We start from the raw sequence: 10,709 nt of genomic DNA on the forward strand, positions 1-10,709 counted from the left end.
ATATGGATTGAAACATGTGTTTCTTCTGCAGGTGGCTGCTGGTCGAGAATGGTTCATCCACACGATTTACACAGTCCGCTCCCGAGAAAATGCCAACCGCAACATTGGCAAGCGCAGTGTGGAGTACTTGCATCACAGCATGTCCTCTTTTGAGCGTCCTGAGACCTCCAACCTGGCCAGCCCCCGCCACCGTCGTGCCGCCCCTGCTTTCTCTGACCCTGGCGTGGCCCAGGACATCGGTGTTGACAACAACCGAGGCACCAACATCCAGCACATCGCTCTGGACCGAGCGGACCGCATGGTGGTCAGCCAGCGCCAGCCCTGGTCCCCTAACCGTGACCCCCTACTGGATCGCCCCCTGCTGGAAAGTTCTGGCAGAGAACTGGCTGACACTTCCACCCTGCCAATGTTAGTGGGCCTCGCAGGTCTGATCCTTCTCATCTGCCTCATCGCCACCGTTGTCATTTTGTTGGTGCGGCGCAAGAAGAGTGAGAAGAAGACCCAGTTCCCTCCTTACACCACCTCCTCTTCTTCTGCCTACAATGGCTACAGCCAAGGCCCAGCGGGCATGTGGAGCAGCTCAGACAACTCTGAGGTCTAGATGTGGACCTGTTCCACCTCAAACACCTTCCCCTTATTAAAAAGACTATGATAGTCTCCTCCACCATTGTGCCTTTACAGCCCAACTATTGTAGCACTGAGTAGAGCCCAGTACAACCTGAGGGACAGCACAACAAGTCAGTGATTGGGGCTTACAATGCAGAACGAGTGTTCAGGGACATTATTGATCTCTGATGATGGTTAGTTCTTGCTGTGATGTACTGCAGGCTATTTTGAATCATGGATGTACGAATAGCCCCCCCCCCCCCCCCCCCCAAAAAGGATTCACCTGCTTCATTGGTTGCCAAGTTGTAAAATATCCCATTTATCCAGTGTTTGCAAATGCATGAAAATCCAAATTCAGTAAATGCAATTATTTCTTTTTATCATTTAGTAAAAGACAAACTTGTTTGAATTTCATGAAAGAAAATGGTTTTCTATGTTCCTCCTTTAAAAATAATTAGTTTATCAAGTTCTTTATTTTTTATTATTCACCTTGTTTGTTTTGTGGAGAGTAGAGCAAAATGGAGCGAATGTTAGTTGAAGCTGACCTTAATGAATGATGTGATAAATGATTTTTAGTATTGGTATTTAACTGTTGTGCTTTAAAAAGCCTGCAGTATACCTGCCCACTGCTGAGTAACAATACCAATATGGTGTCATTGAAAGGGATTGTAAATGTTTTTTTTTTATTTACATTTTTTCAGGTCAATGTGGCTGAATTCAGATGCAAAACTATTGGTGTACATAATCAATGTAGGACTATGAAAAAAGGTATTACTACACCCTGGAGAAACTTGAAAAAATGATTAACTATACGTCTCTCTGGTTTGTCGATCAAGTCCTGAAAATTGTAAGTGCAGTTTAAAAGTTTGAATTATTCTTCAACAGGTGACCATATATATATTTCAATGTGCCAGTTAGCAGACTTCTATGGCTTATTGAGTTTGTGTCAATTTCAAGAGTTTGGATGTATGTACACTTCAACTGCCAAATATAAATGTCCTTTTTTTTTTTGAATCAGTGTCTTATTTACCAGAGTACACACATTTGTAAAAAACGTGAGGTTTATTACGTTCAAAAAAGACATTTTCTACTTCACATAGGAAGATAAAATAAAAAGGGTACATATCGCCTCAAGCAATGGAATGTGGAACAACCAACAGGCATAAATACATTTTTTTCAATTAAGTACTAGTAAAAAAAGGACTAGCAAACAAAAAACTAAACCAGCACAGCTGCAGTGTTTTAGGCAAGTGACAAGGCAGGCTTGTGAAGGAGCACTTCCTAAAACCTAACACGACATCAGTCCATCTGGGTTTCACACAGTACATTATCACAGCCTGCTAAACAAACACAGACACTAGGACTAATGATACCGGAGCTGGCTGTCGCCCTCAAATTGTGACACTGTACTCAGTAGATTTAAGTTCAGCTTCACAACTTGAGCTTTTTCCTGCGTCCACGACCGTCTGGGGTTGCCTCCGACTTCCGTTTCTGGGCCTGGATGGGAGGAGAAAATTATTAGGAGAGATTTCACGAGTCGTGACATTAAAGTCGACACCATCTAGAGTAAGAGGGCAGGGAAGCAAACCTTAACACTTATATGGTATCAATTATCAAGTGACTTGCTTCCATTAACATGAGATGGATTTGAAACTTACTGAGACATTCTTTGGGCCGCCACGTTTCTTCTTCTCAGCCTTCTCCCTCTCCTCCAGCTCCATGTTCTCTCTCTCTATCAGTGTAATCAGGGTGTTGCATCGCCTCTGTAGCTCCTAAACACAGCACCGAACATATTTTTCAAGCTACCTTTTTAAAAACATTCATAACAACAAAAGAGAAATAGTTAAAAAAAAGAAGCCAACATTTACCATGGCAGTCCTGGATTTGAGGAACCAGTCGAAGCGGAACTGAGGCGAGTTGCGGATGCACTGACGCAGCTCGTCGTACACGCTCTCCTTGTCGAAGCCCAGCTTGTGCAGCATACAGATGAGGAAGCGGTCCTCCTCCTCCGTGTAGTTCTTGCCTTTGTTGGTGCCATAGGAGATACGGAGCTGATGGAAGGGAGCCTTGTAGCGACCGATCTGGGCACGGAGATGAGAAACGGTGAGGCATTGTTAATGACTTAAACAGGAAGAGCAGATAATGTGATGAAGAGACATTTAATGAATCCAAGCAAGATTAAGAGTTAAAGTGTTTTAACACAACACTTAATGAGATTAAGCTAATTAGGTAGTTTGAGTGACGAATGATGAGCCACATGGTTGACAGTCAGCTACCTTTGAGTCCAGGGCTTTCTTGATGCTAATCCTTCTCTGGATCCTGGCTTCTCCTCTCTCGATCTGGGCCATGATCTTCTCGATATCCTGCAGCTCATTGCAGCGCTCCCAGAATACAGCTGAAGGAACAAACGAGCACAAATTCACTTGGTATGCAAAGAGATCTGAAGTTTGCCTGTGAGATACATAGTGAATAAAAACACATTGTCATTACCAGAATATTCCATGACTTCCTCTGGTGTTTTACCCTCCACCTCTCGGGCAATGTTCTCAATATCATCTCTTCCCCACTTCTCGTTGGCTTTGATGAACTGGTTGAAGTCACGTTTGTTCCAAATAGTAAATCCCTGCAATGAAGGTACAGTTGATAAAAATACGCACAATCTAGAACCAGACACAAAACATTGGCATATTATCTATAAAGTGATTGCATTTGGGGAGAATCATCAGTACCTGTTGCAGCAGGTTCTCCTTCTCCTCAAGTTCCTCCTCTGTGAGAGCCTCGGCCTCATCGATCTTAGTCTGCTCTTCTTTCTGGAGCTGGGCCGAATTCGGCATTTCTGGATTACGTGGAACCTAAAGAGACACAGCCACGGACTGAATTAGAGACATTTCTACATGTGTACAAATGATCTAATTCTCATCAGAAAAACAGCTCTGTACCTTGTAGCCGATCGTTTTCCTGTAAAACAGAATTTCCTTTTCTAGAAGCTCAAAAAGACGTGGCGGGAAGAACTGGAAGTCCTGGACATTTGGCTGCTTGGGAGGACGAGGAGCCTGGGAAATGGAGTCAAACAAACAAATGTTATGCCTTAATCAGGATAACATGCCATCCATACCATGAGTTTAATTACACATTCTGTTGCATTAATGCCTTAAATACTAAGTGTGTTTCTAAAGTGATCCCTCCCTACCTTGGGTGCTTTGGGCTCACTGACTCGCAGAGCCTCTCTGAAGTAGGCATCCACAGCGTAGTTGGCTTTCCTTTCTCTCTTGGGCGGCTCGATCCAGTTGGTAATGACCTGAATGAAGAAGCAAGAGAAGAAACGATGTAAAGACTCAAAAGATCTTGTTGTTGGAATTTAAGACTGAATACTGATGTTGCTGTTGTTTTGTTTTTTTTACCTTTTTCTTCTCTCTATAATCTTCTCCTTCAAATGTGTACACACTGCTGTTCTCTGTGTCCATGGTGAAGTTCCTCAGAGTGCTCTCACCCAGATTAGACAGCTTCTCCTTCATCTCCATAGTCTAGCAAATGACAATATCAGAGTGGTCATTTTATGGCAAGTTCAAAAACTAGAAAAAAAAAAAGAAGCATTTTCCTCTACTGCATCCAGACTCACCTTCCTTTCCCCTCTCTCCAGGATCGCGTCAATGTCATCATCTGTGATCTCGCTCTCTTTGGAAGCAAACACGTGCGTGGCTCCGTGGCGGATGATGGACAGCATCTCATCCTTGCCCAGCTTGTTTGCGCTTGGGTCAACTAGTCTTCCTGTTAAACAAATAGATGACAGCTTAGTGGCTTACTCAAATCTCTAATCTCCTGGTATGTTGTGTACTGTACCAACTTCTCAGAGATCCTTTCTGAGCTAACAAGACGGGGAAAAAGGAGTTACCTTGCTGGATGACAATGGAGTCCAGGCGCAGTTTCATCTCGGCCCTCTCCACAATCCTCTCCTCCACCGTGTTTTCAGTGATGAAGCGAAAGACGCGCACCTGTTTCTGCTGACCAATCCTGTGAGCTCGGTCCTGAAATTAAAAAAACATAAAACTGGTCATGTCCAGTGCATCTGAAATCAAAGTTCTACAGCGTCTGTGCTTATTTTCAGTGGAAAGATAATCTGATCCTGTAACTCCTTGCTACCGTTCAGTACTAACCATGGCCTGGAGGTCCACTTGGGGGTTCCAGTCAGAGTCGTACAGGATGACCACATCTGCTGTAGCTAGGTTGATACCCAGTCCTCCAGCTCTGGTGCTCAACATGAAGATGAACTTGGAACTGTTGGGCTCATTGTATGCGTTGATAGAGATCTGAAAACACACAAAGACACATGAACATGACATGTATTTTTATTAAAACACATCTTATAGTTTACTGAGAAAAGACAAGACCCAAGCACCACACCTGTCTCTCCTCGTGCGGCGTCTGGCCATCCAGGCGGCAGTAGCAATAGTTCCTCCACATGCAGTAGTCCTCCAAGATGTCCAGCACTCTGGTCATCTGACTGAAGATGAGCACACGAGAACCTGGAGAGAAGGAAAGACGGTACAATCAGTCAACGTAATGTAGAAAAACAGCAGTCCTTTCACACAGTTTGAACTGATTGATTCTGGGAATGTGCTGTATGTGCTAGAGATGTGGTTCCTCCAGTCGGTCTGATCTAAGCCATGTAAAAGATGAGACACTTGAGTTTGACTGTGTTGGGTGTATGATAGTGGTGGAAAGTAAGTACATAATTATTATATTTCAGAACAAAAGCAAAGGTTAGAGAAGACTCCAAAAAATAAATATATATTTGAATACAGTAGGATTTTACTGGATTTGTAGAATGGAGTATTTCATGGTATTGGTACTTTTAAACAGAGTACTACTTCCACCACTTATGAATAGTTAATGCAGGTGTTGTTCTGTTTGTATGTTAATATTTTACATTTCAAGATTCTGTAATAGAAATACTTCATCTAAAGATGATAACAATACATTCTGCTGAAATGACAGCACGGCCATCTACATACCCTGAGCCTTCATCTTGGGGAGCAGCTTGTCCAGCACCACCATCTTGCCACTGTTCACCGCCAGGTGAAGGTCCGTTGTGTATGGGGGACCCGGCTCGGCTCCGTCGAAAAGGTACGGATGGTTGCAGCATTTCCTCAGCTGCATGAGAACGTTCAGCAGACGCATCTTGTCCATCTTACCCGCCGAGTTCAGAATGTCTATGTCCTTCATCAGGATCTTTGTGTACCTGATGGTTTGTGACATGAGTTAATATTACATAATAGTGTGCAACAATTTAATATCAGTATGAACAAAGACAAATTAAAGCTCGACTCGGGATGCTTACCACTCTCGCTGCATCTTACTCAGGCCCACATACATCTTGATCTCTTTTTTCGGAAGCAGAGTCTTCTCTACGTCGGCTTTTATACGACGAAGCAAAAAAGGACGCAGGACCTATGCAAAAAAAAATGGCCGGTCAAAAGGAGTGTTTTAACCCAAATAAGAGGAAAGCATCTGAAAATGTACAGAGATTAGTTGGAAGTTGACATGAGGAAAATTGAATACTTACAGTGTGAAGACGTTCAACCAACTTTGTGTCACCCAAGCAGTTGTTTGTGTCAAACCAGGAATCAAAGTCCTTTAGGGGGAAAAATTAAATTAGTACCAGAGTACAGAGCAGTTTTCTTTTAAATAACCACCAGCCACATCAGTGCAACTAGGGATTCCAGCTTGAAAGAGCATTCCTCTTCTAGTGAAAGTCCCCGTTGATCTTGTTCATGTCTAAGCGATGCTTACCTCGGCCGAGTTAAACACATCGGGCAGCAGGAAGTTCAGCAGAGCCCACAGCTCGTGAAGGTTGTTTTGCAGGGGCGTTCCAGTCAGCAACAGACGATTGGTGGTCTTAAATTCTCTCACAATCTCTGACAGCTATGGGAAATAAATTGCTTCGTTAGGAAATCTTGTAAAACATTAAATGGCTCCGCCATATGTAAATGCCCAGTTTGTTTCAGTGGCTGCCTGACCTTTGATTTCTCATTCTTGATTCTGTGAGCTTCGTCAATGACCAGGTAGCGCCAGTTGAACTTCTTGAACACTGCCTTCTCAATGATGAGTATCTCGTAGGATGTGACGCACACGTCCCATTCTCCAGGCAGCAGCACATCTCTGACCAGGGCATTCTGAAAGTGATGCAAAATCATTCAGCCTTTTAGAATTGTAGATTTGAATTACTTTTCATTAGTGAAGCTAAAGTTGGCTTTAGCCCTCAGTGACAGATTTCCTACCCGAGGAAAAAAAGCACACCGTTAATAACTCCAGTCTCCACTTTCTTACCTCCACACACACAGTCTGTAATAACCGTTTGTTGTTACACTCACCATCTCCCATCAGGGAAACCAATGAAATGATTTAACTTGTCTATAAATAATGCTAAAAGTTAAGCTGGTGTAACTTGGAATAAATGTAACTGCAAAAACACATTAAAATCAAACAAAAAGGAGGCATTACAGAGTAAAATATCAAATTATGGTGAGTATTTCCAGTTACATTGGGCTTTTCAAACAACAATAATATTGTGACTCGGCCTACCCTCTCTTCTCTGTCTCCGATCAGGCAGACTGCACGGAGTGAAGGCACCCATCTCTTAAACTCATTCATCCAGTTGTAGAGAGTGGACTTGGGCACCAGCACCATGTGGGGACCGGGGATGTTTCTGTAGTGCTTCATATAACCCAGCAGGGAAATAGTCTGCAGAGTCTTCCCCAAACCCTGAGAAGCAGCAGAGCGTGTAAGTTAAAATATATATATATATATATATATATATATATATATATATATATATTGTCACTCTGTTTTAAAAGGTAGAGGTAAACTGCTTTGACTGTGAGAAAGTACTGACCATCTCATCAGCAAGGATGCCGTTGATGCCATTCTCATACAAAGAGATGAGCCAGTTCAGTCCACGGACCTGATAGTCTCGCATTTTTCCAGATTTGACATCTAAATGAGAGACAAGAAAATGCATTATCATTACTTCTGCTCATCATATACATTTACAATACACCTTTCTCTCAAGCCAAAATGAAAACGGGCCATTGCTTACAGGAGGGAGAGTCATCAAAGCGAGTGCAGACATTAGTAGTCTTGGTGCTCTCGTTCAGAAGCTCTTCATCCTCCTCTTGCTCTGTGCGGCGATGTCGGTTGCTGTTGAAGCACAGAAAAGAAACGATGAGTCATGATCACAATGGGAGTAACCTTCCTAAAATTAAAAAAAAAAAAAACATGTGCAGACGTGTACTCACTCTCCGGCAGACAGCAGGTTCTGTTTCTCATCATTCTTGATGCGAGGACGTCCCGGCTTCATCTTCAGAGGGGAGGTGGGGGTCTTCTGTGCGGCTGGTTGGATGAAATGAGCAAACAGCTCTGTTTGCTTCAGCAGGTACTCAAATCTGTTGGTCCGGTCTGTTTGCTAGATACACAGGAAGACAGTCTTGTTAACTTATACCACAACGGGGTGGTGAGCCATGTAGTGAAAGCTGTTGTTAAAGGTGCCTTACCACTTTCTCCTCGTAACCCGGAGCAGTCGTGGATGATGAAGCATCTTGTCCATCGGCCCCTGCATCTGAAGATGACTCTTTTCCAGCATCTGAAGAATCAGACTTTTCCTGAGCAGAAAAAAAGTAAACAGTCAACAGTTTTGTTTACTGGCAATCCTCTGATTTGTTCCACAACAACAACAACAAAAAGAAAAGACAGGAACAGACGAGACAAACTGCAACCCCAGAGACAGCTTATGGAAAAACTCCTCGATGTCATGGACTCCCAACCTCCCCTACACGAAACCTCAAACACTTTGAGCAACTCCTCCACCTACTGTGTGTGAAGGAGCCCTACCTTTGTCCTCGCTGCCGTTACCATTGCTCTGAGAGGAGCACAAACTATATTGCAAGTCCCTTACAGTGATCAACCTTCTGTGGTGAAATGCGGCTTTTGTATTACATACATTTCAGTTCACTCTCTTTGTTTTTACTGGTTTTTGTGCTACTAATACTGCTATTTGAGAAGACAAGACACTTCGCCCACCACGCATTTTGATTTGCTCAAGAGAAATTTTACAATTTAATATATTATTTGTTCCTTATTTGTCTCAATACACATTGCATTTACCATTAATGCTAAATATAGTGTTTACTGCCCTTGATTAACGTTATCTGTGGTGTATTTTAATAGGATAGGTGCTCATAATGTAATGTAGTACTCTGGCCAGTTATTAGTACCGTCACTTAGTTATACCACGCGTCTGTTCCTGTACTTCGATTGCTGTGACACGCAGTTTCCTTGCAATCAATAAAGTTTGTTTCATTTGATCTTATTTTAAATGCTGTAACACACCCCTGAAAAAAAACTATTAATTTGTAGGAACTTAAATCAACACTAAGTGCAGCGGAAGGCACGTTGTGGGCATAAAGCAGCATCCCTCGGTTACAAAAGCCGTTGCTGCTTCACTGTTCTACTGAAAACAAAGACGCAGACAGGACAGCCGAGCGGTGTTCATTACACGAGGTTGTTTTTTTTATCACAAGCAACTCGCTGAGTGAATCTGGACTGGGAGTAAATAAAAGAAACACGCTGGGACTTTTAAATGTCATGATTGATGGGGTTGCTAGCTGAGCTAGCAGTGTGAGCGTCTATGAAACAGGCTGGCCTTGTTGCTGCCCTGTGCTGTAACGTTAGCTTCAGTCCCGAGTGAATGGGACCGAGCTGTTGTTGTCGTGAGCTAATGGTAGCGCCGCCGCGGCTAGCTAACTAGCTAACCAGTTAGCTCAAACAGCCCGCAGTACCATTAACAAAGTGAAAGTTAAAACAGGCTAATTTGACGAATAAGTGGGCACAAAAACGGGGGGGGTTACAGAGTTTAAGACTTGTGAAAGATGTACGCCGTGCTGAGAGGAGACAATAACGTTAACGTTACCCATTTTAAAACCATCTTACCTCCGCTCCTCCTTCGGCTTCTTCAACTTCAGGCTGCTCTTCTTCCCGCTGTTCCACGCAGCTTAGGATTTCGGACATGTCGAATTTCCACTTCGATTGGGAAATATCGTAATTTCTGTCTTAAATGATCGCGTTATAAGAGACGTTGACGGTTTTCCGAACTTCCTCGCAGTAAATAAGAACTATCCTGTTGTTTATATGAAAGACACACCGGTTGGTCACAGGCAGCACGTTCCCGCTAGCAAGATTTTAGTCGGACACCCGCGTTCACACAGCGCCAATCCCGCTGTGTACGAGCTATCGCGAGACTTGATTATGATGCATTTAGTGCGTTCCTAAAAGCTGAGATAAACTTGGCCCATCGTGTCATATCGTGTTATCCAAAACACCTATTTTTGGTCATTTGACAGTAAGGTGTACGTCTCTGAATACAATGTGTGTACTCTGCATCACGTCTTTCAAGCCTACATATGTACATGCAGTATATCATACAAGCATCATATTGATATAATTCTATAATTGTGACAACTACTTTCTAGGCAGTGCACACACACACACACACACACACACACACACACACACACACACACACATATAGAAATGACAGCTATTTTGTTTCACTAACAACTAAGCCAAAGGAAACACCAAACACATTCTGTTGAAGCGGGAGATCATTGTTAGATTATTAAATAATAACGTGTAAAAATATAAAATGCTAATATCAAATGCACAGTATATACAATCAATAAAATCGAATAATATTAAATGAACTAACTAAACAGTAGTCCAAAGATTTAAACAAACAAACAGCAGAGTAATGGTGGTATAGTTTTGTGATTGCGATACCATATTTTATTGTTTTTTCAAATAATGTCTTATACTGTTACACTGTGTTTATTGTTATGCACCAATTAACGTTCGTTGATAGACAATTTGTTTTCGACGAAAATCCAACTTCGCCCGGGACCTCCAATCTAAAGTGGAGGTTAACAAGGGGTATTTGAAGGCAGCATGTCAACTGTACAGAAACGGCTCAGTAGTACCCACATGTCTTTAAGATAATTTGAAAAAAATATAATCTGTGGTTCAACATGTTCAAAAACATATTTTGCAAGGGA

At 42.6% G+C, this 10,709-nt stretch overlaps 2 protein-coding genes across 4 annotated transcripts in view; one reads left to right on the forward strand and one right to left on the reverse strand.

Annotated features, from left to right (window-relative positions):
- frem3 (Fras1 related extracellular matrix 3) overlaps positions 1-853 on the forward strand; it is a 28,133-nt gene extending 27,280 nt beyond the window's left edge. For all 3 annotated transcript variants that reach the window (XM_068726878.1, XM_068726876.1, XM_068726877.1), the window contains exon 24: positions 32-853. In XM_068726878.1, coding sequence (XP_068582979.1) covers positions 32-601 — 570 coding nt within the window. In that variant the 3' untranslated portion in view covers positions 602-853. The remainder of the gene's footprint in view (positions 1-31) is intronic.
- Positions 854-1,649: 796 nt separating this feature from the next.
- Positions 1,650-9,850, reverse strand: smarca5 (SWI/SNF related, matrix associated, actin dependent regulator of chromatin, subfamily a, member 5). The gene is made up of 24 exons (XM_068726879.1): positions 9,592-9,850; positions 8,157-8,264; positions 7,902-8,068; positions 7,703-7,803; positions 7,499-7,599; positions 7,189-7,368; positions 6,624-6,779; positions 6,397-6,528; positions 6,170-6,238; positions 5,945-6,054; positions 5,619-5,845; positions 5,008-5,129; positions 4,761-4,913; positions 4,499-4,631; positions 4,226-4,374; positions 4,008-4,130; positions 3,797-3,904; positions 3,546-3,659; positions 3,336-3,458; positions 3,097-3,229; positions 2,883-3,001; positions 2,475-2,687; positions 2,265-2,378; positions 1,650-2,103 (listed from the first exon to the last, which is right to left on the reverse strand). The coding sequence occupies exons 1-24, from the start codon at positions 9,667-9,669 to the stop codon at positions 2,038-2,040; spliced, it is 3,099 nt and encodes a 1,032-aa protein (XP_068582980.1). The 5' UTR covers positions 9,670-9,850; the 3' UTR covers positions 1,650-2,037.
- Positions 9,851-10,709: the final 859 nt, after the last annotated feature.

This window comes from Cebidichthys violaceus, unplaced genomic scaffold, assembly GCF_023349555.1.
Source record: "Cebidichthys violaceus isolate CVI_PGR_0920_01 unplaced genomic scaffold, fCebVio1.0.p SCAF_4, whole genome shotgun sequence".
In the NCBI taxonomy this organism is placed as follows: Eukaryota; Metazoa; Chordata; class Actinopteri; order Perciformes; family Stichaeidae; genus Cebidichthys; species Cebidichthys violaceus.